General features: G+C 36.1%; 2 protein-coding genes and 2 long non-coding RNA genes across 6 annotated transcripts in view; 2 read left to right on the plus strand and 2 right to left on the minus strand.

The window, feature by feature from the left end:
• LOC147846532 (uncharacterized) overlaps positions 1 to 25364 on the plus strand; it is a 252135-nt gene that overhangs the window by 217129 nt on the left and 9642 nt on the right. The window lies entirely within an intron of this gene.
• On the minus strand, positions 1351 to 15854 carry LOC566646 (uncharacterized). The gene is made up of 6 exons (XM_087241485.1): positions 15636 to 15854; positions 15293 to 15392; positions 12906 to 13042; positions 4833 to 5064; positions 3292 to 3421; positions 1351 to 2356 (listed from the first exon to the last, which is right to left on the minus strand). The coding sequence occupies exons 1-6, from the start codon at positions 15826 to 15828 to the stop codon at positions 1631 to 1633; spliced, it is 1518 nt and encodes a 505-aa protein (XP_087097611.1). The 5' UTR covers positions 15829 to 15854; the 3' UTR covers positions 1351 to 1630.
• si:ch211-9d9.1 lies at positions 17904 to 24860 on the minus strand. Of its 3 annotated transcripts, none has more exons than XR_015479040.1 (5): positions 24657 to 24860; positions 23630 to 23682; positions 19459 to 19581; positions 19141 to 19295; positions 17904 to 18984 (listed from the first exon to the last, which is right to left on the minus strand). XR_015479040.1 is itself a non-coding variant. In XM_087241621.1 (4 exons), exons 2-4 carry the CDS (start codon positions 23676 to 23678, stop codon positions 19195 to 19197), a joined length of 273 nt encoding a protein of 90 aa, XP_087097747.1. In that variant the 5' UTR covers positions 23679 to 23682; positions 24657 to 24860; the 3' UTR covers positions 19010 to 19194. The 3 variants fall into 3 exon arrangements, 1 of the variants encoding a protein (XP_087097747.1); XR_015479039.1 differs by having other exon boundaries at positions 17904 to 18987; XM_087241621.1 differs by lacking the exon at positions 17904 to 18984 and having other exon boundaries at positions 19010 to 19295.
• LOC147846536 (uncharacterized) lies at positions 20779 to 22828 on the plus strand. The gene is made up of 2 exons (XR_015479115.1): positions 20779 to 21827; positions 22615 to 22828. It is a non-coding gene; the product is annotated as an uncharacterized LOC147846536 (long non-coding RNA).

The following is a 25364-nucleotide window of genomic DNA, read 5'->3' on the forward strand; positions in this document are numbered from 1 at the left end:
CAATTTAGAGCTTCACAGCAAAGGCTGTGAATACTAGTGATTAACAGTTTTATTGATTCTCAGGCAGGTTTCAGCATGGAATACAGAATATAACTCTGAAAAGAATCAACTTTTTTTTTTGCCCTATTATAGACCCACCCCAAACTAATCCCTAACTACTACTTTAAGGTTCCGGCTTGGCTATCAGTAAATACAATTAAGGCCTCTATCTTATATAATAAAGAAAAAATGTAAATAAAATACAATAAAAATTAAATAAAACAAATGAATGGGTAAGTTCAGTCAATAACATATCAAATTTACACTGTTGATATCAGTATATTTCTCATACATTTATTACTGTTCCATTTCCAAACAGTTTAAGTACTTGGACCATTTTTTTAAGTATAGGTTTAGCTTGTCCATTTGCTTATAAGACAAATAAGACATTTTTTCAGCAAGTTCTACTGCCCATTCTTGGAAGGACGGGGCCTCCTCTGATTTTCAGCTCCTAAGAATTATTTGTCTGCCAATCAGTAAACTGGTTTGGACCCAAAATTTTATGTTTTTATCTTTTATTTCGTTTCTTTCCAACTACCTAGTATAAACAGTCTAGGGCATAGTAAAATGCGAAAGTCTAAAACTGAGCAAAAGGCTGTGAATATTGATCTACATATGATTTTTAAGGTTTTTTATTTTTAATAAATTTGCAACAATTTCAAAACCTTTTTTCACATTTTCATTATGGAGTATTGTGTGCAGAATTATGAGGAAATAAATGAATTTAATCAATTTTGGAATAAGGCTGTAACATAAAAACATTTGGAAAAAGTGAAGCACTGTACATTCATTTATTCATTCATTCATTTTTCTTAGGCTTAGTCTCTTTATTCATCAGGGATTGCTGCAGCGGAATGAACCACCAACTATTCCAGCGTATGTTTTACACAGTGGATGCCCTTCCAGCTGCAATCAAGTAATGGAAAACACCCATACACACTCATTCACACACATACACTATAGCCAATTTAGCTTATTCAATATACATATAGCGTATGTCTTTGGACTGTGGGGGAAACCAGAGCATGCGGAGGTGCCAAAACATGGGTAGAACATGAAAACTCCACACAGAAATGCCTACTGACCCAGCCGTGGCTTGAACCAGCGACCTTCTTGCTGTGAGGCGACCGTGCAAACCACTGAGCCACTGTTCTGCTCGCAGTTATATTATTATTTATTAAAAGAATATATCCCAATTCATCAGTCCCCATGAAAAGTTATGTCCTCTTGTAGGGCCAAACTGGTTAGATGATCTTGCTTTGACTCGTGTTTCGGTTTGCTCTTTGTTTGTAGAAACACCAAACCATTGGACTCTTTGCCAGTCCATTTATTACAGCAAAGAAACAAACAGAACTTTCTCATCAACATTAAAACGTTAAATAATACAGTAAGCATCTTACGTTTCTCAAACGTTCTCAGTTCAATGTTCAGCACGCTGAAACGATCAGATTGTCAGAAAGTTTGCCTGACCTGCAATCTGAGCATCTGTCAGGCTCTTTAAATGCACAAATATATTCTTACGCCCTCCAGTGTTCACGAAAAGAATTTCAACCAAATAATAAAAAAAAATAATGAAAGCGTCAACTCATCTTTAATCTTCAGCCCAGCCTTCTACTAATGGGCCGTTTTGGTAATTAACCAGAAGACAAGCGACTGTGTAAATCTGATTGATGCTCCCTGTCACAGAGAGAGGGATGACTGTATCTAACAGCTTGTGTTGCTTTACCCTGTGCACGAGACCCTCAATGTGGACCCTGAGCTGTATCTCCTCTTCATCAGCTGATATCTGCTCCTCCAACAGGTAAGCTGGTCTGTAGACTTTGCATGGCACACATTCATCAACAAGCAATGAATTGTCGAACATTATTGCCATTTCAGGCTTCAGCAGAGACATAATCCCGGACTGTTTAAAAAGTTCTGTATCACTGACAGAAGCTGCAAAGAGGGATGAGACAAAAGTGACTGCTCCATGCGGAGCCATGCCAATCAATCCCTTAAAGCTGCGGTGGGACTTGTAAGAAAAGTCTTCACTTTTAAACAAGGGAGTTTGGCAACGCAACTCTGTGCAGTGGATCAGCACTCGTGTGTCTGGATAGTCCTGGAACTGATTGGGAAGATGAGCTTTGACTGCCTCTGCAGACATCCAGATGCGGAGAGACCCGAGAACGGTGTATAAAAAATTGGCCCAGGTTGTTATGATTTGGCTCACCGTGGACTCGTGGATGTTGAATCTGTGGCCAAGATCCCGCAGGGTTAAGCCAACCGAGAGGTGTACCATGAAGAGGAAGAACTCATCAATGGGCTGCAGGGACCGGTCCTGTAAAAACATGCACTGCAGTTATGTACAAATAGTGTGTACTAGGGCTGCACAATAGATCCTTTCAGCATCGATATTGCAATGTGATCTAGGGCTGCAACAACGAATCAGTTAAAGCGCTTAAAATCGATTACCAAAAACGTTGGCAAAGACTTTCATAATCAATTCATTGAGTTGCGTGACGCAGAGATGTTTAATTATTTAAAAAATTTAGTTGAGTGCAGAGCAGAGTGAACGTATCTGCCTCTCTCATGCACTGATGCCAGCAGAGTTCGGCACCTCATAGATAGGACAAAACAAAAAAACAAGCAGAGGTAACACTAAAGGAAAGATACATGGCAAGGAAGGGAGCAACAGCAGGGTAAATCACAACAAAATCCTGCTTTTGTTCTGTTTTGAAGAGAGGATTGTAATGTACAATGCTGGAGTTGATTAACAAGACATGAATGACAGACATGAATAACAGTGTTGCATTCAGATTATCCCCCAGTGGTTGAATTGCAGAACAGGTTTCATAGTTTTAACCGGATCAATTTTACAAGTTTGTAAACGTTTTAGTGTGAAGCATTTGTAAAATATTTATTTTTTTAATATTCTCTTGTTGTCCTGTTTAGCAGAACACACCATGGAACAAATATATAATCCTTGAAAATGTAAAAAATAAATGCCGATGTTTAATGTGTTCGGATGATAAGCTAAGTGCATTTATAGGTTACACTTTCAATTTAAAATTCGCAACACATTTGAAGAAGCCCATTTTAATGCATGAGTTGCTTTTACACAGACTTGTGTTTCAATCACTTCGAAACAGTAAAACATTTTGCAAAATTATTGTTCAATTGTTTCAAAAAGCTTAGTTTCTCCTATCACTAGACTAGACTAGGCTTCCACTGCAAATATAAAATGACATTTTGTTCTTCGATTTCTTTATTTACCAATGCACCGTCTGTCGTTCCATCTTCATGCTTCCCTGTTGCTGCTCTTACTCTGGAAACCCGAATCATGTTGTTGGATGCAGGTTCAATGAGCTTCCAGAAGGCCATTAAATGGCTGCAAGTTGTGAACCTAAATTAGATGAAAAACATATTGTATATATACAGTTGAAGTCAGAATTATTATCCCCCTTTTGATTTTTTTTTTCTCTCTTAAATTATTCCCAAAAGATTTTTAACAGAGCAAGGAAATTTTCACAGTATGTCTGATAATATTTATTTCTTTTGTTTAGGTTACAATGAAGGCAGTTATTTAAAAAAAAAAAAAAAAAAAAAAAAAACATTTTTGGGACTAAATTATTAGCCCCTTTAAGCTATTTTTTTTCCGATAATCTACAGAACAAATCATCATTATACAATAACTTGCTTAATTACCCTAACCTGCCTAGTTACCTTATTAATCCAGTAAAGCCTTTAAATGTCACTTTAAGCTGTAAAGAAGTGTCTTGAAAAATATCTAGCAAAATATTATTTACTGTCATCATAGCGAAGATAAAATGAATCAGTTATTAGAAATGAGTTATTAAAACTATTATGCTTAGAAATGTGCTGAAACAATCTTTCCTCCATTAAACAGAAATTGGGGAAAAAAATAAACAGTGGCCCTAATAATTCAGGGGTGCTAATAATTCTGACTTCAACTGTATATAGTTAAACTATATACATAATTATTAACCCTTCTGAATTATTAGCCAATCTGTATATTTGTTCCACAATTTCTTTTGAACAGAGAGAAGATTTTTGACACATTTCTCAACATAATTTTAATAATTACTAATAACGGATTTCTTTTAATAATTAATAACTTAACTTCTAGTTGATCATTTGGAAAAGTGTCAGAAGGTAGATTTTTCCAATGAAGCATCTGTTGAACTGCATCCCGATCATCACAAATACTGCATAAGATCTATTGGAACCCTCATGGACCAAAGATTCCCACAGAAATCAGTCAAGTGGATGGCAACATCAACAGCCTGAGGTATCAAAACATTTGTGCTGCACATTACATTACAAACCACAGGAGAGGGCAAATTCCTCAGCGGGATAACGCTCCTTTTACTTCAGCCTCCACATCAAAGCTCCTGAAAGCAAAGAAGGTCAAGGTGCTCCAGGATTGGCCAGCACAGTCACCAGACATGAACAGTATTAAGCATAAATGGGGCAATGGAGGAGGCTTTAAAGATGAATCCAAAGAATCTTGATGAACTCTGGGAGTCCTGCAAGAATGCTTTGGTAAAATAAGCGTAATCTAGAGGACTTTACCTTTCATATAAGCCACTTCTGATCCCAAATGATCAACTACAGAAGTCAAGTTATTATTTGTTGCTCCTAAAACTTGGATAGGCAACAAGACTTTTGTAGAGTATAACACACTTCACCGTAGTATAATTCAAAAACATAATAGTATTTACTGTAAAATATGATTTTTACTGCTTATTATTACATGTGGGTTAAATCTGGTACATAAGGGATTTAAATCATACCGTGTGTAGAACTTGATATCATCGTCAGAAGCAGCAAAACGCCCCAAACAAAATCTTTGACTGACAGACATCTCCTCCACCTGTCTCCTCAGTCGCTCCACCTCTTCACGGAGCTCTTTAACTGGATCCGGTCCATTATCTGCCGTCGTAGGTTCCGGAACTGAACAGTAATCGTGTTCTAGATGGTGGATGTCGCCTTGACTGTAAATCTCCTTTATTGTCACAGAATGCTCTGTAAATAATGTGACACAAATGAAGAACAAATACATACAAGTTAGAACGACACATATAAACATGTAGAACTTTTTGCACTTTTATTCATTTTTTTTCCTTTCGGCTTAGTCTCTTTATTAATTAGGGTCGCCACAGCAGAATGAACTGCCAACTAATCCAGCATGTTTTACACAGCGGATGCCCTCGCTGTCGCAACTCAACCCTTGGAAACACCCATACACTCTTGCATTCACAGTCATACACTATGACCAATTTAGCCTGTTCAATTCACCTGTACCGCATGTGTTTAGACTGTCGGGGAAACCGGAGCACCCGGAGAAAGCCTACGCCAACATGGAGAGAACATGCAAACACCAAACAGAAGAGCCGCAGCCGAGGCTCAAACCAGTGACCTTCTTGCTGTGAGGTGATCATGCTACCCACTGCTCCACCGTGACACACCTTTTGCTCTTAACACTACACAAAAAAGCTTTTATTTTGATTGTCATTAGTAAATATAAATTTTGTAAAATGAAATGATACATATGAAAATTTAGACACAAAAACCTCTAAATACCATCTGATAGTTTCCTTTAAAATTAGTATTTTTATCAGGTAAGATATCTAATATCTAAAATATCTATTAGATAAACAAAGGAGGTTGGGAAAAAATGTAATTTTTGATGGAAATTTTAGACGGCACTTAGAGGTTTTTGCATCTGAACTCTTCATATATATATATATATATATATATATATACATATATATATATATATATATATATATATATATATATATATATATATATATTAGGGATGTAACGGTATCAGAATTTCATGGTACGGTAATACCTCGGTATGAATGTCACGGTACGGTATTTATTGAATCATTTACAGGAAAAAGCAAAACTTATGAAAATACTCCAAAAAAGTGCCAAAAGTGTCAATGACATACAAATTAGCCATCTATCTGTAAGCTTTGAAACAGGAACTTCAATTTTAATAACAAAAAATTATTAAACCATGTAAAAAAATAAAGTTTCAATTTAGTATTGTTGAAAACTCATCACATTCAACATTTAATCACTCACTTACTCACTTAGAAAGAGATGGGTTTTAAGGAAAATTATCATATAAATATAATCTGGTAAAAGCTGGTATCTCTGGGCATTTACAATGTCCCCTGCAACAGAAAAAAACCCTCTCATTTGGGACTGAGGTTTCTGGGACAGAGAGATATGACTTGGCCCAGGTTGACAGCAGTGAGTAACGTTGTGCATTGTCTTTCCCCCACTTGAGAGGACAAACCATGAGGTCTCATGTCTGTATCAATCTGAACAGTGTGCTGTGTCACACCCTCCGTCCCGCCATTCAGTAGGCGCGCGACAACACCGCTCTTGAGTATGCGCGCTCAAAATAAAGTTGGCTCTATAGAACAAAATTTATTGATTTGATTTTATTTTGACATTTTTGCATTTTTAAAGGGAAAAGCTTTGTTATGGATGTGACACTTTTTCGTTATGGATGTGACAGATGTGAATTTGCCATTTGTGGGACTTTGGTAAATCAAACATAAAAATTTGAAAACATTGACATAGACATTTTAAAGTATTTCTTAAGTACTGTAAAATACTTGCCTACGCAAAAAATCTAGTTTTGCTGTTTTGGTGAAAACCTTTTTTTTTTTTCATGGTGAGGTTGACATTTGCATGGAATTGCTCATATATATATATATATTTATATATATATATATATATATATATATATATATATATATATATATATGTTTCACCAAGTCAAATTCAAGACTTTTAAAGACTTTTTAAAGACAATCAAGAATGAAACTATAGACTTATATAGGGCTAAACCAGCAATAAAAAAAATCTGCCCGTTCAAATAAACTAATTTTAATTAGTCATTTCTTAGCAACACATTTTAATTACTTAAATGAAAATACTTAAAATAATTACTTATTATTTCAAAAGATCTGCTTGTGTCAAACCAAGCAGACCTTTAATTTTTTCAATATAACATGAATTAAAACTTTGATCATCTAAATCTGTCATAATAGCCGATAAAAATTGAGTTTTGCTAAAAGTTTTATTGAGGTGTAGTGTCGTTGATTGAATGTGTGTTGGATCGACTAGGTATCTGTGCATAAACAAAGGAAAATTAAGACCCATTTATAATGATTTAAGACTTGCAAGACAATATTTCAATGTATTAAAGACTTTTTAAGGCCTAAAATTTAGTTTTTGGAATTTAAGATATTTTAAGACTCTGTGGCCAACCTGGAATACTTTTCTCTGAAATTATATTATTCAGGAAAGTCTGAATGTGTAATATAAAACCATCCTCACCTCAATTGATAAGGTAAAGTTGGCTTTACATTTGCACATTCATTCAATGAGAACTTGTGATATGCTGCCTATTTTGTTTACCATGGTACTTTGAATAGTCATATTTACCATTAGCACTATTAAACTGTAAACAATGTTGTACTTTGATAGTCATTGCCTGCTTATATGACTAATACTCTAAAATGAATATCACTACTAGCATTACTTTTCTGAAATTATATTATTAAGGAGAAAGTCTGAATGCGTGAATATAAAACCAACTTCACCTCAGTGTTGATAAGTTCTTAATAAATAAAGTGTGAATTGAATACACTTGGAAACAAACCTTAAATTAAATACAATATTCAAAGAGTTAAGCTCAATTTACCTAAATCTGCGGCCTTCTTTGCTTCAGCATCTGAGTATCCATTCCACTTGAATAATGTGGGAACTGCCCCTTTCCTCAACAAACGCCTCCCTATGGGATTACGTGGCTGAATCAGATCATCAGTAGTAAAATGTCGACAGCAGACCCTCGTGTGATATGTGATGTTAAGTTTCTCACGTCGAATGTTTTTAATCCATTTTTCACGTATTTCCATGGACACCGGAAACGTGTGGAAACTCACCGCGGAGTTGAATCTCGATGAAGCTCCACATAACGGCACACAACAATGTTCAGATGAACTACTGTCAATCCGCCGTTGATATTTATACCTTCTGGTAGTCATTGCTATTATAGTTCATTAATAAATTCGCCGTCAAATTGCTGAATGAAAGGGTTTTGCAGCTAGTAGTACACGTCTAGAACGCGCTGCACGGGAAATAAACACACCGGCTGAGATTAAACCGGAAATACATCAGCAGCGCTCTTCTTCCTCTCGTGTTGATTGTGGCTACTTTTGGTGCGGTGCTGCCACCACGACTGAACTGGAATGTGGAGTGACAATGAATGGGAAGGAAGGGAAAATACAATGTTGTCTTGACCGTGTAATCAATACAACAGAAATATTAGCTAGTGTTTTGATTAAATACCTTTTAAAACCGCCAGAAATTTTTAACATAATGTCTAACGTCTCGTTCAAACGTTGTTAAGACGACTAACGTTATTGCTATCAATTCTGTAGTATAAAGTTATCTTTTTTTATTAGAATGGATTATTGTGGTACAACAGCTGTTATTCCGGTCTTATTTATATCTTAAACTGTCCTGTCAGTCTAAATCTGTACGTAGTCACCAATATTCTTCAACTGCGTTTGTGAATGTAGGCGTAGTGTGACTTTCTTCAAGTTTGCAGCGCCCTCTAGAGGCAAATACCATGTACTGCTCTAAATGTGTTTGTTATGGGTATGGTTTTGCTCCGGTTTGAAGCAAATATTCTGCTTGTTAGTCAATTATTTAATGTCCTTCACAGTAGCGTTGCCATACTACTCACTAATACAGCTAGCCAGGATGCTCTCAATCGCTAGGAGTTGCTAAGGATCTTGGATGACAGACCAAACTTTCCTCAGCTTCAGCCGCTGTTGTGCTTTCTTAACCAGCTAGGTGGTATTTCATTTCCAGGTGAGGTCCTCACTGATGTGGACTCCCAGGAATTTAAAACTGCTCTCTCATTCCACTTCAAGTTGACGGATAAACAGTGGCTGATGAGTTCCCCTCTCCTTCCTCATGTCCACTATTGTCTTGTCCGTGTTGAGGGTGAGGTTGTTGTCCTCCCACCATGTCACTAGACTGGCCACCTCCCTCCAGTAAGCTGATTTCCTCCAGTGATATGTCTTGTAACTGCAGTGTTACAGTTACGTTGCGAGTCGACGGTGCTAACCACTGAGCCACCGTGCCACCCCAATGAAGCTTTTTCTGCATATATTTTGTAAAAATTATTATATAAATGATAACATTATTCACATTGCCCCCCCATTTTCTGATAAATACATTTTCATTATTGATATCAGCACCTTTCTGTGTTTGCTTTCTACTACACACGTGAGCTGGCAAAAGTCCTGCATATGCAAAGTGCTCATGCAGACATTTTTGTATAGTAAAGCTAATCAAACATTGTGCATATCTGGTTACAATACGTTTGCATAATTATATTTCTATTTTAAAATTAAGTAAATTACAACTTGTTTAACAAACAAATGTTTTACATTGTAGATGGGAGTATGCATTTCTGTAACATTTCTGTGAAAAGTGGTGTGAAATGTTTAGCAAAAAACAGATCTTTTGATTTATGTTCAAGTATTTCTTATTCATCATTGTAAATAGAAAAGGTGCATTTACACAAAAAGAAACTTTTTTTTTAATTATTGTTAAAAATGATGCAAAATTAATTAAATAAACTGAACACATTTTGGATATAGCAAAATGCTTTTAAATAGTTCTTGAAGGAACACATTTGACACTGTTAAGGTAGAAAGTGTAGGGCACTCTCAGAAAAAATGGTACAATGTTGTACCTTAACACTTTGTACCTTAACAGTGTCAAATGTGTTCCTTCAAGAACTATTTAAAGGCATTTTACTTCATCCAAAATGCGTCAATTTATTTTCAGTAAATGTAAAACTTCAAATACATTTTTAAACAGTGTTTTTAAGAAAGTTTCTTATTGTCGTTGGTTTTATCTGCGTTCTGAATGATTTTGAGATTCATTCATTCATTTTCTTTTTCGGCTTAGTCCCTTTATTAACCTAGGGTCGCCACAGTGGAATGAACCACCAACTTATCCAGCATATGTTTTATGCAGCGGATTAAAAGGCAGTTCAAGCTGAAAAGAAAATGAATGAAGGAATTAAAATTCAGATTTTGTGAATAATTGTTATTTAAATCGAATAAATGCAGATCGCATTCAGAATCCAACTTATTCTTTTCATTATGAAATAACTTGTTAACGTTACACAATTAATATAATGCTTTAAAGTTTAATCATTTTGTATGTTTAAAAATTGTACTTTTGCAATTCTGCTGTATTTGAACAAAATCTGACATAGGCTACAGAAGTCACATACACTTACCGGCCACTTTATTAGGTACACCTTCAACTTCAGGTTCGCCTTTACCTTGTGCGTTCAGAGACTCTCTTCTGTATACCTCAGTTGTAACGAGCACTTATTTGAGTTACTGTTGCCTTTCTATCAGCTGGAACCAGTCTGACCACTCTTCTCTGACCAGCAACAAGGGATTTGCGCCCACAGAACTGCCGCTCACTGGATATTTTCTATTTTTCTGACCAATATCTCTAAACCCTAGAGATGGTTGTGCGTGAAAATGTCAGTATATCAGCAGTTTCTGAAATACAATAGCAGTAATACATGCTGCCATGTAATTGGCTGATTAGAAATTTGTGTCAATAAGCAGTTGGACAGGTGTACCTAATAAAGTGGCCGGTGAGTGTAGATTAATTTTTATTAAAGAAAATATTATATCAATTCTTTCATTTTCTTTTCGGCTTAGTCCCTTAATTAATCCGGGGTCGCCACAGTGGAATAAACCACCAACTTATCCAGCACATGTTCACTTTACTAAAAAAATCGAAATCACTAAAGTGTGCACATACAACAGCCAAGTGAATCGAAGTAGAAGAATGCACGTCATTTAACAAGACGAGGAAATTTTCATTGACGCAGTACAAGATCAACAGTTCAAAGGCAGAATGCCTAAAACATATCAAAATGTAAATGAAGATGACTGGTCTGAAACTATAAAAATAAAGAAAAGAGATGTCCAAGTTAAACTTGATACTGGTGCAGAATGCAATGTGATGTCAGAGAGAGATTACAAAGCTCTAAACATCACAGGAAGCCTGCAAAAATATAGTTGCACGTTAGTGGCATACACAGGCCACAAGATGGAGCCATTGGACAAGAAAGCGCTCACTTGTGAGTTCAAGAGACAGATACACTCGCCGGCCACTTTATTAGGTACACCTTACTAGTATCAGGTTGGACCCTTTTTGGCTTCAGAACTGCCTTAATCCTTCATGTCATAGATTTAACAAGGTACTGAAAGTTTTCCTTACAGATTTTGGTTCATATTGACATGGTAGCATCACACAGCTGCTGCAGATTTGTCGGCTGCATATCCATGATGCCAATCTCCTGTTCCATCACATCCCAAAGGTGCTCTATTGGATTGAGATCTGCTGACTGTGGAGGTCATTTGAGTACAGTGAACTCATTGTCATGTTCAAGAAACCAGTCTGAGATGATTCACGCTTTATTACATGGTGTGTTATCCTGCTGAAAGTAGCCATCAGAATGGGTTCACTGTGGTTATAAAGGGATGGACATGGTCAGCAATACTCAGGTAGGCTGTGGTGTTGACATTATGCTCAAATGGTACTAATGGGCCCAAAGTGTGCCAAGAAAATATCTCTCACACCATTACACCACCACCAGCAGCTTAAATGGTTGATACCAGGCAGGATGGATCTATGCTTTCATGTTGTTGACCCTACCATCCGAATGTCGCAGCAGAAATCTCATCAGACCAGGCAGCGTTTTTCCAATCTTCTATTGTCTAATGTCTCAGTTTCCTGTTCTAAGCTGACAGGAGTGGCACCCGGTGTGGTCTTCTGCTGCTGTAGCCCATCCACCTCAAGGTTGAACATGTTGTGTGTTCAGAGATGCTCTTCTGCAGACCTCAGTTGTAGCGAGTGCTTATTTGAGTTACTGTTGCCTTTCTATCAGCTCCAACCAGTCTGGCCATTCTCCTCTGACCTCTGGCATCAACAAGGCATTTGCACCCACAGAACTGCCGCTCACTGGATATTTTCTCTTTTCGGCACTAATCTCTGCAAACCCTAGAGATGGTTGTGCATGAAAATCCCAGTAGATCAGCAGTTTCTGAAATACTCAGATCAGCCCTTCTGGCACCAACAACCATTCCACGTTCAAAGTCACTTAAGGCCCTTTCTTCCCCATTCTGATGCTCAGCTTGAACTGCTGCAGATCATCTTGACCGCGCCTAAAAGCACTGAGTTGCTGCCATGTGATTGGCTAATTAGAAATTTGGTTTTACAGTTGGACAGCTGTATCTAATAAAGTGGCCGGTGAGTGTATAGGATTGTGTTTGAGATCATTTAGAGAATAATGTTCTTTTAAGCAAATAATTTAATTCAGTACCACATTTTACATTAAAACAATTGAATGCTCAGTTATCTAGATCTCCACTTAAGTGTCATACTTAGAGGGAAAATGTGCTTTATGCATTAGCAATCAGTCGATCACAATGCCAAGGCATTGGTACTCTGTATCTGCCTCAAAAATCCTGATTGGAGCATCCCTGCTGCATACATTTGATCAAAAATAATGCTCTATTGTGATCAGTTATTATTGGTAAAAAAAATAATAATTTTATAAGAAAAAAAACTAATGCTGATTCTTACATTTGTCATCAGTGCTGAAAAGATTTCTTTCTTGCTTCATAGCCTCTTGGAAACTGATCCTCGTCAAATAATCCAAAAATGTAAATGTATCGCTGTTTAGTTGGGAGATTAGAAGTTCTCACCAGTGCAAAGACCAATACCTGACTCTATTCTGCAGGCATCTGTAGACAGGCGAGCTCCTGAGGTTCCTGCTGCAACTTCATTATTCATTCCTTTGGAAGGCTGTAAACCAGGTGGTCTGCACGTGTTTTCATCCCGTTTCCTTTTCCTCTTAAATCTAATATTCAGAAAGGAGAGCCAGCGGTCAGTCCAAAATGCTTTAGTTGCTTGGTAAATCACATACAGTTGAAGTCAGAATTATTAGCCCCTTTGTTTATTTTTTTCCCCCAATTCCTGTTTAATGGAGAGAAGAGTTTTTTTCAACACATTTCTAAACATAATAGTTTTAATAATTTATTTCTAATAACTGATTTATTTTATCTTTGCCATGATGACAGTAAATTATATTTGACTAGATATTTTTAAAGACACTTCTATACAGCTTAAAGTGACATTTACAGACTTAACTAGGTTGATTAGGTTAACTCGGCAGGTTAGGGGAATTAGGCAAGCCGGTGTATAATGGTGGTTTGATCTGTAGATTATCGGAAAAAAATAGAACTTAAAGGGGCTAATAATTTTGTCCTTAAAATGGTTTAAAAAAATTTATTCTAGCCAAAACAAAACAAATAAGACTTTCTCTAGAAGAAAAAATATTATCAGACATACTGTGAAAATTTCCTTGCTCTGTTAAACAACATTTAGGAAATATTTAAAAAGGAAAAAATAATTCAAAGAGGACTCATAATTCTGACTTCAACTGTAGGTTATAAGTAGGGCCAGACAGAATCTGCGGATATTTTTTGCTATTTCTGCGCAGAAGTTTGTACAAAATTTGCGGATTTATTTGGAATTATTTTGGGAGTATCGTAACTAAAAAGTTAATATATGAAATAAACAGTAATACCTTTTTAACTTTAATTTAATGTATACAATTCAAATCCAATGAGATTCACTTATTTGGTAAACAAAGCAAGTCTCTCATATAATATATCTACACTCTTAAAAACGTTGAGTTATTTATTTTTATTTATTAATAACTCAACCAGTTGGGTTAAATATTTGGTGCTTTGTTGGGTTATTTTTAACCTTTATTGGGTTATTTATTTAATAACTCAACCAGTTGGGTTAAAAAATTTTTATTTCAACAGTCAACTGATTTAACTGACACAGAACAGCTGTATTAATATGCGAGTGTGATGTTTTTTTGCATTACAGTGTTTATTTAAGCTCTAACACAATAACATTGTTGTTGTTTTTTTATCAAATTACCCTCTGTGTCGCGTTTTTTTCTATCCGTTTCACTTGCAATCTTAATTATTGATGATACAAATGTGCGCTTTGTACCCGATCTATTTAAATGGATAAAAACATGGTGTCTGGAACTTAAAATGTAATAAAAATAAAGCATTTTCAATATTTTTGAAAACTGCATGTTATTTATTTACACAGACATAATTGTGACATTAATAGTAGTACTACACTGTTAAAAAAATATTATAAATAAGTCCTGACAACATAGGTTTTAGGTCATTGTAACTTATTAAACTAAGTTAATCATGTACTAGCTTAATTTTATAACTTACGCAAGCTGTTTTAAGTCAGTTTAACATTAAGGCAAGCAGGTTTTTTTTACAGTGTAGTAATAGTAGCAATAGTAATGTCAGAATGGAAAGAATAACATTTAATCAAAATAACCCAGTTCATTGGGTTAAAATAACCCATAGCTGGAAGGTGCTATAATAACCTATAGTAAAATAACTGAAGCTCTCTGTGCTTCATTTCCAGAATATTTATTGTTATAATGTTTTTTTTTTCCTTTGATGTAGGTCTTTTGTACTGCTCATTGCTCCTTGTTGCAGTTGTAACAATTTTAATTTATTAAATTTATTGTAATGGTAAACATGCCTTGCGATGCTGATTGTTCCTTGTTTTGTGATGTAAACTTTTTTAGCAAAAAAAAACAAAAAAAAAACTATCGTTTAACATATAGGGTTATATGTTGGGGTATTTTTAACCCAGCTATTTTAACTGAGTACTAATAGATAGATATAATAATACTTTACAGACTGTATTGTAAATAAATCATATTAACATTTTCATATTAGAAAATAATTTTACTGACATAATAAAAAACTGAATAAATCTATAAATTTACAAACATTTACAGTAAATAAATAGACTCAATGATAGGATAAAAAAAATCTGTGGATTTCTGCAGATTCCGTGTAGACCTAGTTTATAGCCAATGAAACTAAGTCAAACTATAGTCATATAGCCTAGCATGCCTTCACAAATCAATGCAAACATAAACACTATACAATTTATCAAAACGATGCAACATTACTTGACATGCATTCTTTTCATTTTTACGCATGCATTGTGATCACATTGAACAACTAAATAAGGCTAAACTGGCAATATTTACCTCTCAAGCTTTGCATTGCCTTTGTTTAATTCACGCTGGGTTGTATGAGAGAACACTGAAGGGGCAAAGTCAGGACTATCATAGTCCAAGGATGCCTCTCCTGTACAAAAAAAATATAACATTGATTAAAAAAATTTACTTTAGAGTGCCGAGTTAGCTTACAACAAGCTTAAAACAATAGCTTGCTAACTACCAGCAAAACAACATTCAATTATATTCAACATTAAGTTAGCTAGGTAGCTAACTCTTCTCAAGCTTTTACATTGCTCCCTGTTCCTCCATCAGATAAGCATACACTTGTCAATGTAAGGCATGTGTATGATTTAGCATGGAGTGAGCTTACCTGATATGAAATGTGCACTGCAGAGTCGAGCATTTTTAATTTTCTCCTCACTCCAGTCGACTCTTTTGATGGCTGCTAGCCAAAGACGTCTGCGGTTAGCATTGAAAGCAGTGTGGGCAGATGGTATACGGTAAAATTTCAGTTTTTTGTTATGGGACAATCGGTTCCGGCATCCTACCGCACAACACGACATGTTTAATGTTTGTTTGTTTATTTTTTGCAGCCGACATGCGCAGTTGAAGCCGCGTGACCTCATTAATCACGTGGTTCTGGTGATGCGCGAAATTCAGATGAAGGACAGGAAGTAAACCATAGATATATACCCTAGATATCGCATAGGGACCCTGAACATGCGTCAATAGCACCGCCACATTGGTACAGTGCTCCCATAGATACATACACTAGATATCGCATAGGGACCCTGAGCATGTGTCAATAGCGCCGCCACATTGGTACAGTGCTCCCAGGACAAATGTCATTCAACTGAACTAGTTAAGACAGTGTTATTACGTGAAGATGCGGGACTTTAGCGCTGTCTGCGGGTGTAGTAACGAGCAAACAAAGAAAACAACGCACAACAGCAGAACATTTCATTGGTAACATTAAGTTTTTTACGTTTTTTTATGTTAATTTTATGTTAATTTTATGTTAATTTTTTATGTTAATTCTGAACTTTTGTGCTAAACTAGGTCACGTTATTGATTATAATAGTCACTACTGCATTCACCATAAGGCAAAGTAGCTCCAATTCGCACTAAATACTCGGCTTATGCTAGTTTTGTTGAATAAAATCAGCAAAAAATGCAAAAGAAATGACAACGAGATGCTGCGCTGCCAGAAACTTGTTATTGTCGGCAGGTGAAGGAGTCGTTCATAACGGAGATTCATTCACAAACGAAATTAAGGCTCTCTCCTTCAGTATGATAAGTGAAAGCAGGAGAGGAGCTGTGTTTCAGGACACAGATCATCAAATTTAACAGGGAGGGTGAATAGTACATTTCTGTACACACAAACACAAGCTTTTTGTCAGGAATGCCCGTGCGATCACTGATCCATCAATGTAAAAAAGTGATGTAAAATGATAGTTTTCGTAATTAAAAGAAAAATGAATACTAACGTCCAGGAAAACTCCCGATCATAGATAATTGTTTATATCTCTGGCTTCGGATGGCCACCACAATCCTCCACTGTACCTTGGTCCCACATTCATTTCAAAGGGGCGCTACCCTGTTTCAAAATGGCGGCTCTATTCCTTCCAATACAACAACAGAGTAGGCGACATCTAATGTAAATATCTATGGAAGTAAACAACTGAATGGGAGAGAGGAAAGTCCGTCTTTTTGCTATTTGATTTTGTACCATATTTCTGAGGAGATATAAATAGAAAATAAGCACATAATATGGGCATGATATTATATCATGAAGAGGGTGAGTTTTCTACTGAAATAAAATATATTTGCCTGTCAGAGGCGGTTGCTGTATAATTACGTTACATATAAAATACTATAGTAAATACTAGTGTTTTGAAGCATACAATAGATGATTACTTGAAATAAACTTGTAGTATTTATTGTTGCTAACACAACTGTATTAAAATATTTAATAGGCTTCAGTTTTCTATGCTATAATCACAATGAACCAGTTTACACAAACTTTACAGTATTTATTACAGTTTATCAGTTTACTATGGTACATTATTCTGTAGCATGCGCTAACAAAGAGTTGTACACATTATAGACTTTCCTATGTGGTTCAAAAACATGTCTATTATGAATTACTATAGTTTTCCCCATGCAGATATTTTCCAGACATCAAGAAATAACAGATGAAAGCAAACAAAAGCGCGGACGGTTAGTCAGCATTACTTATTAATTATTATTAATGCAATACTTATTTATTTTTGTAAGGAAGAGAAAGTGCTTCACAATAATAACTAGTTTTGTTGCAAGGGTTGCATTTCTTTTTTGTTCCGTCAATGAACTTAACCATCAGCAAACATTCACCGCTGTTGTGCATCTCGATGTTCACATTACGGATATTTATTCAGCCGTAATGCCAGGAAAGACATTGATTATTGCAAAACATTGGAAACAACACAAAGATTTCACTGCGGTCACACCATCTACGATTCAGAGAGAGACGCCGCCGGTCACTTCTTCTGAGTTTTATTAGCGGTTGGTATACAACTTCTTGGTGCATTACTATGGAGTCAGAAAAGACTCAATAGTAATTCACGCAAAAGACACGATGTACACATGCGTAGCCAAATTCACGTGCGTAAAATATTTATTTATATTCACAAAAAAATTTCATGTGCACTAAATAAAAATAAATTTTCTTAAAATACGTTTCACAAATGCAAAACACCATTTGCAAATGTATAAGAGTGTACAAAAAGTTTTGAATGTTTAAAACTTGCGCGTTCATCCTGAATGGGAATGTGCAAATCCTCTTTCACGTACGACTCCCCCTGGATACGTGTGTGTGTATTTTTGAGACTGTCCAGGCAGAGGCAGGGCAACTCGTACCTTTCAGCCAATCAGATGAGCGCTGTAGTCGATGACACCCACTCTACGCTCCATTTGCGCAGACTGTTCCTCTCCAGCATGACGAACGGAGAAAGTCGCAGTCACACTTTTTTTTTTATTTATTTGATCATAGCCTCACTCCTGTCTCGCTCCGCTCTTCTTATTTATTCTCTCGCAGCCCCGTGAGCATTTGATGTTGTGATAGCTAGTTGCAACTATTTTCATTAGTGCTGATGAGAGGTAGAGAGAGATGAGCAGATCATCTGAAAACAATGATTAAGTGCTATATGTGCTGCAGAAATCACTTTACATTTTATATTTGTCTTATGAGAGTATATTTTTTCTACACACGTCTGTCCAAACAGCTTGAAAAGTAGATTTTTCACCATAGATGCCCTTTAAACAACCACAAAAAGCCTATGCTATAATAGTGAATAGTGCTTATCCTCAATCTATGTTTAATGAATAGGTGTTTACTGGGGCCACATGATTTCTTGGGGCCCTAACCGTATGTTCACACAGAAAGCGGCGAGAGTGTCAAAGCAGCCGGAAGTCATTCATTTTCAACGAGAGCCGGCGGCAATAAGCGGCGAGAAGCGGCAAGGAGCAGTGCGGCGCGTCTTCGCCGGTGTGGGCGTCGAGGAGAGTTGAAATCAAGTCAACTTCATGACGAAGCGAATTTTGACGCTTTCACCGCTGGAGCTGAAGGCAGACAGCGTTGTCGTGAAGGCGGCCAAAGCGACCTTTGACGCTCTCGCAGCCTTTGCGCAGTAACCACCTACCTGGCTTAAATGTTAAATCCGCCCCAGCTATCCGATGACCTGCTATGAAAACATGAAACTACAATTTAATTTTTTAATAATTGTTTTTATTTGAAGCATTTTGAAAACTAAATGAATTAGTGAGATCACCATATACATAATCATTATGTGCCTATACAACCACATAATACTACTGATTAATTCTGTGATATGCACCTCTTAAATGCCACACTTTTCCTTTGTGTTCTGTGGGTTTAGATGATGGGTTGGTTAATTGCAGAGATCCGTCTGACAGCATCTGGCATATAAATGGCGATTGGACTCAAGAGCCGAGCAGTCTTCCATGTTGATGCACCTCCGGAAGTAGGAATCTAGAGGAATGACAAAGAACATCAAAGTGAGTGTGGTGTTCTGAGTTGTTACTATAGGCTGAGGTATTCTATTGTTGCTAAGGTGTTCTAATCATTCTGCATTCTATATACTAAAAGCGGAATGATAGAAAATCCACAGCACTCATGATAATCTGTGACTTACAGGGAAATTTCTTGTAGGCGACAGCTACACACGCATTTTGATCGTTGACACAGGTCTCTTCAGTGAACCCGCAGTTTCCTCCAGGTATGTCAGGGATACATCTGTGACATGTCAAGGAAGAGCCTAGATAAAAAAAAAGATAAATTTACATAAGCACATTTTTAACAAATACATTTTTGACAAAAAAAATAATAATAAAAAATTATATATATATATATATATATATATATATATATATATATATATATATATATATATGTATATAAATATATATATATATATATATATATATATATATATATATATATATATATATATATATATATATATATATAATTTATTTATACAACAGTTCTGTCTGGTTCTCGAATCTGATTGGCTGATAGCTGTGATATATTTAAGTAATATCAGCACCCGTACAGCCTCTTTACCCTTTGTGTATTACTCCACCCACATACAGCCAGCAAAAAGCAGAGACTACAGATCTAAAGGTTAAAAGATGCTTGCTCAGCTGTTTAACTGTCAGCTTATGATTTGAACCCAAGGCGGAAGAAAGTAGTTCCACATACAAAAGGGTTTTTGAGACTCTCCATGTTTGATTTTGTTTTTATATATACAATTATGCCGTCAAACTGTTGTATAAACGCAATATCACACTCATAGCAGTGCGATATGGCTGTATATCGGCACTGGTGGGGGCACTAAGGCACTTGGCCTGCGGCCTCGTGCCAATGCACGCCACCCGCCTGTGCCGATATACAGCCATATCGCACTGCTAATCATGTGATATTGCTCATATATATATATATATATATATATATATATATATATATATATATATATATATATATATATATATAAAATTTCCATTGCTGTCTATTGCAAGTGTGTGCGTGCTGTCAATGTCAATTGGAGAGGAGGAGGGGCAGTGAATCAGCTACGCCAGTGGCACCAATCAATCACAATAACACAATAATTTAGTGCATATTTAAATATTTAGTGCACACTCAGAAATAAAGGTATGTAAGCTGTATCTGGGGTGGTACCTTTTTAAAAGGTACAAATTTGTACCTTAAAGGGCTATGAAACCCCCCACTTTTGGTTCAGGTCTACTTCAGAATTTTTTCTAAAGATGCATCGTAATCGGCGTGGAGCTCCGCGAGCAAAGGGCAGGGGTGGGCGTGGCCAGCAGGGGAGAAGGAGGGGAGCGAACAACTGTTGTCAGTTAGCTCACAAAATGCATGATTTTATTTACAAAGTTAAAATGCAAAGTAAAAAACAGTAATGTAATGTCCTGCTACATTTGTTATTTGTTATGTAGCACACAAACTGCTGTCAGGGTCGATACAGCAAAGCTTTGCGGGGAAAAACATGCAACAAACAGTGTGTGAGTCAAAGCGATGTCACCAAAGAAACACTCTTGCTCTATTTTTAAGTGTAAGGCTCATTGGGCTCAACACAGAATCAACATTCACCACATGATCGTCTAATCGGAGTTATTGTTTGTAACTTTAGGTGGGTTTGCAAACATGTGAACTTTTCATTGCGTCTACCTTAAACTTCAGCCGTTTGCATTTAATCGTGGTCACAGAAGCTCCGTGTGATCTTAACTAGGTGCAGCTGGAAAGTGCATGTTACCTCACGTGCTTGTCCCTCCATTGGAAATAAAATAATGAACTTGTCTGCAGGTCGCACACCAGAAGCGCCACTTTTAGAATTCTAAACATAGGTTTCTATCAGGATACACACAACAGCGCTTCAAGTCGGCAGCTGTCTAGCCACCACTCAGGACACTTCATATTACTGCCACGCCACAGAGTGCCATCTGAATAGTTTCATTTTAAATAACATGTGAATGTGTGTGTCTGGTGTGCCGTGTTGCGGCTCTGAGCAATGCATCCGGTGCCTCTGTCAAAGTTAATTCAGTATGCGTGGTTATTAGTCTCGGTGTACATGCTCAGAACTTTAAACTAGCACAGAGTTGGCTGTAAAACAATACAGAGACACAAATGAATGTGTTCTTTCTGCTTGGTCTGTGTCCGGGTCATACATGTACGGATGAATGCTGATCCTCTCACTCATGTTGCTTCTCTCTGTCTGCCTGTCTGTTGCCAAAAACAAAGCTCTTGGTTCCGCCCTCTTGTTACGTTGGGCGGGAAGTCGAAACAAATTTTCATGTGAAGCAACACGCCCCTAAAACAACAACCTGTGTACACACACCCCTAAAATGAAACTTTTTAAGACATTATAATGAAACAATCTGAGTTCATTATAAAAAAAAAGTTCAAAGTGTTTTAAACTGAACCTAAACTGGCACACTCAGAAGAAACATAATATTAATATTAAATCTTTAAAAAGGGGTAAACTAGGTGCCCTTTAAATCAATAATATCAACAGCAAAATCATATTGGGGTGGCCAGAGTTTACACAGCTGAGGCTCTAACCAGCAATCTTCTTGCTGTAAGGTGATGGTGCTTACTCCACAGTGAAACACAGTGCGGTGACAAAACCGCTTCCTTGAAAATCAGGAACACTTTATTCATGCTGCCTGTTTATTTGTATAATGAAAATTGGCCACAAAATCAACTCAACCTCATTCGAATTTATGTAACCATCATTTATGCCAACATAGGCCTATTCTGAAAATGTACTTCTATATACATTTCTGAAGATTGCAAATTATGTAGCCAGAAGTACGTATGGCTGCATTTTGGCTTTAAAATGGACTCTACGGGGCGATGTGATTCTGTTCCTTACCAGCTGACCAATTACCTCCCTATAGACGGCTCTTCAACTGTTATCAGTTTGTCCAGTGGCTCACCATGAATGTCAGTGGACTTGAGATGCAGGGAAGAGCTAACAATCCACTGTTGTGACCGTGTTACATCAAAATGTTCCCGTGATTCCTGTAACTACTCAAGTGTACTATTGGCAGTATGTTGCAATGCCTAAAGAACAAACTTGCATAATGTTAGCCAATTTATTAGTTAATTTCCCCTTAACGGGATAGTTTCTAAAATTGTACATTTCTCACTATTTACCTGCTGAAAAAATTACAAAAAAAAAAGTAAAAAAAAAAGTTCAAAGTGAACCTAAACTGGCACACTCAGAAGAAACATAATATTAATATTAAATCTTTAAAAAGGGGTAAACTAGGTGCCCTTTAAATCAATAATATCAACAGCAAAATCATATTGGGGTGGCCAGAGTTTACACAGCTGAGGCTCGAACCAGCAATCTTCTTGCTGTAAGGTGATGGTGCTTACCACTGAACAATCTTTATTTGTACAAAATAAAACAGTTTTGTACTTAATTATTCTGCTGTAAGGCCGGGGATGTGTTTTCTTCCCCCTAATTTAAATCTATTTATTATAAAAATATATTTGGAAATATGTGTTTGCCTGAAATGAAATATATTTATATTAAAAAAATGTCATTTTATTGAACAATATGGATACAGCTTATTTTTAAGATATATAAAAAATGTATTGAGGGAATAAATAGACTTAAAAAATGCTGGGTTACTTTAACCAAATTCTGGGTGTAATAGGAACTAACCCAACTGCAGGGATAACCTTTTGAATTAAATCAATAGGTTCAGGGTGGCATGGTGGCGCAGTGGGTAGCGATGTTGCCTCACAGCAAGATGGTCGCTGGTTTGAGCCTCGGCTGGATCCGTTGGCATTTCTGTGTGGAGTTTGCATGTTCTCCGCATGTTGGCGTTGGATTCCTTCGGGTGCTCCAGTTTCCCCCACAGTCCAAACACATGCGCTATTGGTGATTTGGGTAGGCTAAATTGTACACTAAAGTGTATGTGTGTGAATGAGAATGCATAGGTGTTTCCCAGCGATGGGTTGCAGTTGGAAGGGCATCTGCTGCGTAAACATATGCTGCATAAGTTGGCAGTTCATTCCACTGTGGCGACCCCAGATTAATAAAGGAACTACGCCTAAAAGAAAATGAATGAATGAATATATAGGACCAAATTTAACCCATGTTTGAGTTATTCCATATTTTACCCAATTTGGGTTTAAATAACCCAGCATTTCTTAGAGTGTAGATAAATAACGGTTCATATAGTTTATCATTGCACCCATTTAAGATGAATATTATATATTATTACAGTGACTCTGTAAAAGTATAACAGATGAGCAACTTGACTTTAACTAACCGTTGGCAAACACCAGTGCGAGAACAAGAGCCAGCAGCAGAACCTTCATTATTCTGTTGAGGAAAATCAAAATCCTGGTCAATCATAGTGATTATGAATATGTCATATGTCTACATTCCATTGAGTGATAGATTTGCTTATAGTTTAATTCAGGCTTTCCATCAAACACTTATTTTCACTGTGTTCAGAATTGGTAGCACTTTAATTTAAGGACATTTTCTCAGTTTTCCTGCGTATTACCTGCCTATTATTAAGAAATTGGCAGTTTATTAGTACATATAAAGTAGGCTAGATATATTTTTCTGCATGATCTTACTATGATCTACTATGAATCTCTAATCCGATTTACTACATAAACCTTATTAACTATTAATAAGCAAAAGTCATAGTCAAATGTTTATTAATAGTGAGAATTGTATACCTGAAAATAAAGTATGACCAAAAAATCTGTTTGAATTTCTGTGCTTAAATCATATTGAAAATATTAAGAGAACACTTAAAAATACTCTATTTTGTTTTAACATTTGAATTATAGTTGTGTTAATTTCTATTTTAATCTATATACTTACAAATTTAAAACAAAAAAAATGTTTTCTATATACTATAAAAACAAAAAAGTATATACATTTTAGACAACACAATTAAAATATTTTAAGCTCAAAAGTTACACTTTTTCTCAATCGCTTTGGTGCGTTTCTCACAACACTAGTGCATTTCTGCACAAAAATTAGTGCATTTCTCAAAACAATTAGTACAAACTGCAAAACTAAGCTGATAACCTGCAAAAGTGCGTCACTTGCTCAAAATGAATAGTTAATCTCTAAAAGCAAGTATATATATATATATATATATATATATATATATATATATATATATATATATATATATATATATATATATATATATATATATAAACAACCAAGTGAAGAACAATATGACTCTATAGTCAATAAGACTATTATAAAAAATAAAAGTGTTCAATTTCACTAAATACAGATTTAATTCTTATAATAATGTGTAAACTCACCTTGACTGTGAAGCAAATCTGAAAACAATACTCAGACTTCTGTGTTTGTGCTTTATATACTGTAATGTTGCCTCATTTCTGGGAGTCTTTGATGTGTGGAAATTCCCTATTGAATTAATGCCAAAGAATCTGGACCAGACAATGACACTTTTCTCTGTTATATTTTAATGTGCTGTTTGTATAAACTGGTAACAGTATTAAGTGAAATTTCATTTAAAATTTATTCGTTATTTTACAATTGAGCAAACAGACACAAATGATGAAACACAGTGCGGTGACAAAACCGCTTCCTTGAAAATCAGGAACACTTTATTCATGCTGCCTGTTTATTTGCATAATGAAAATTGGCCACAAAATCAACTCAACCTCATTCGAATTTATGTAACCATCATTTATGCCAACATAGGCCTATTCTGAAAATGTACTTCTATATACATTTCTGAAGATTGCAAATTATGTAGCCAGAAGTACGTATGGCTGCATTTTGGCTTTAAAATGGACTCTACGGGGCGATGTGATTCTGTTCCTTACCAGCTGACCAATTACCTCCCTATAGACGGCTCTTCAACTGTTATCAGTTTGTCCAGTGGCTCACCATGAATGTCAGTGGACTTGAGATGCAGGGAAGAGCTAACAATCCACTGTTGTGACCGTGTTACATCAAAATGTTCCCGTGATTCCTGTAACTACTCAAGTGTACTATTGGCA

The sequence above is a fragment of the Danio rerio genome, chromosome 2 (assembly GCF_052040795.2).
Source record: "Danio rerio strain M-AB ecotype USA chromosome 2, GRCz13ab, whole genome shotgun sequence".
Lineage (NCBI taxonomy): Eukaryota > Metazoa > Chordata > Actinopteri > Cypriniformes > Danionidae > Danio > Danio rerio.

Coding starts and splice junctions, on each gene's coding strand:
- LOC566646 (XM_087241485.1), bottom strand. CDS start 15,828: ATGTCGTGTTGTGCGGTAGGATGCCGGAACCGATTGTCCCATAACAAA. Junction 15,393..15,635: donor CAGTGCACATTTCATATCAG/GTAAGCTCACTC, acceptor TTTTTTGTACAG/GAGAGGCATCCTTGGACTAT. Junction 3,422..4,832: donor GATATCAAGTTCTACACACG/GTATGATTTAAA, acceptor CATCTAATTTAG/GTTCACAACTTGCAGCCATT.
- si:ch211-9d9.1 (XM_087241621.1), bottom strand. CDS start 23,678: ATGAAGGTTCTGCTGCTGGCTCTTGTTCTCGCACTGGTGTTTGCCAAC. Junction 19,582..23,629: donor CGCACTGGTGTTTGCCAACG/GTTAGTTAAAGT, acceptor TTTTTTATCTAG/GCTCTTCCTTGACATGTCAC. Junction 19,296..19,458: donor CGCCTACAAGAAATTTCCCT/GTAAGTCACAGA, acceptor TCATTCCTCTAG/ATTCCTACTTCCGGAGGTGC.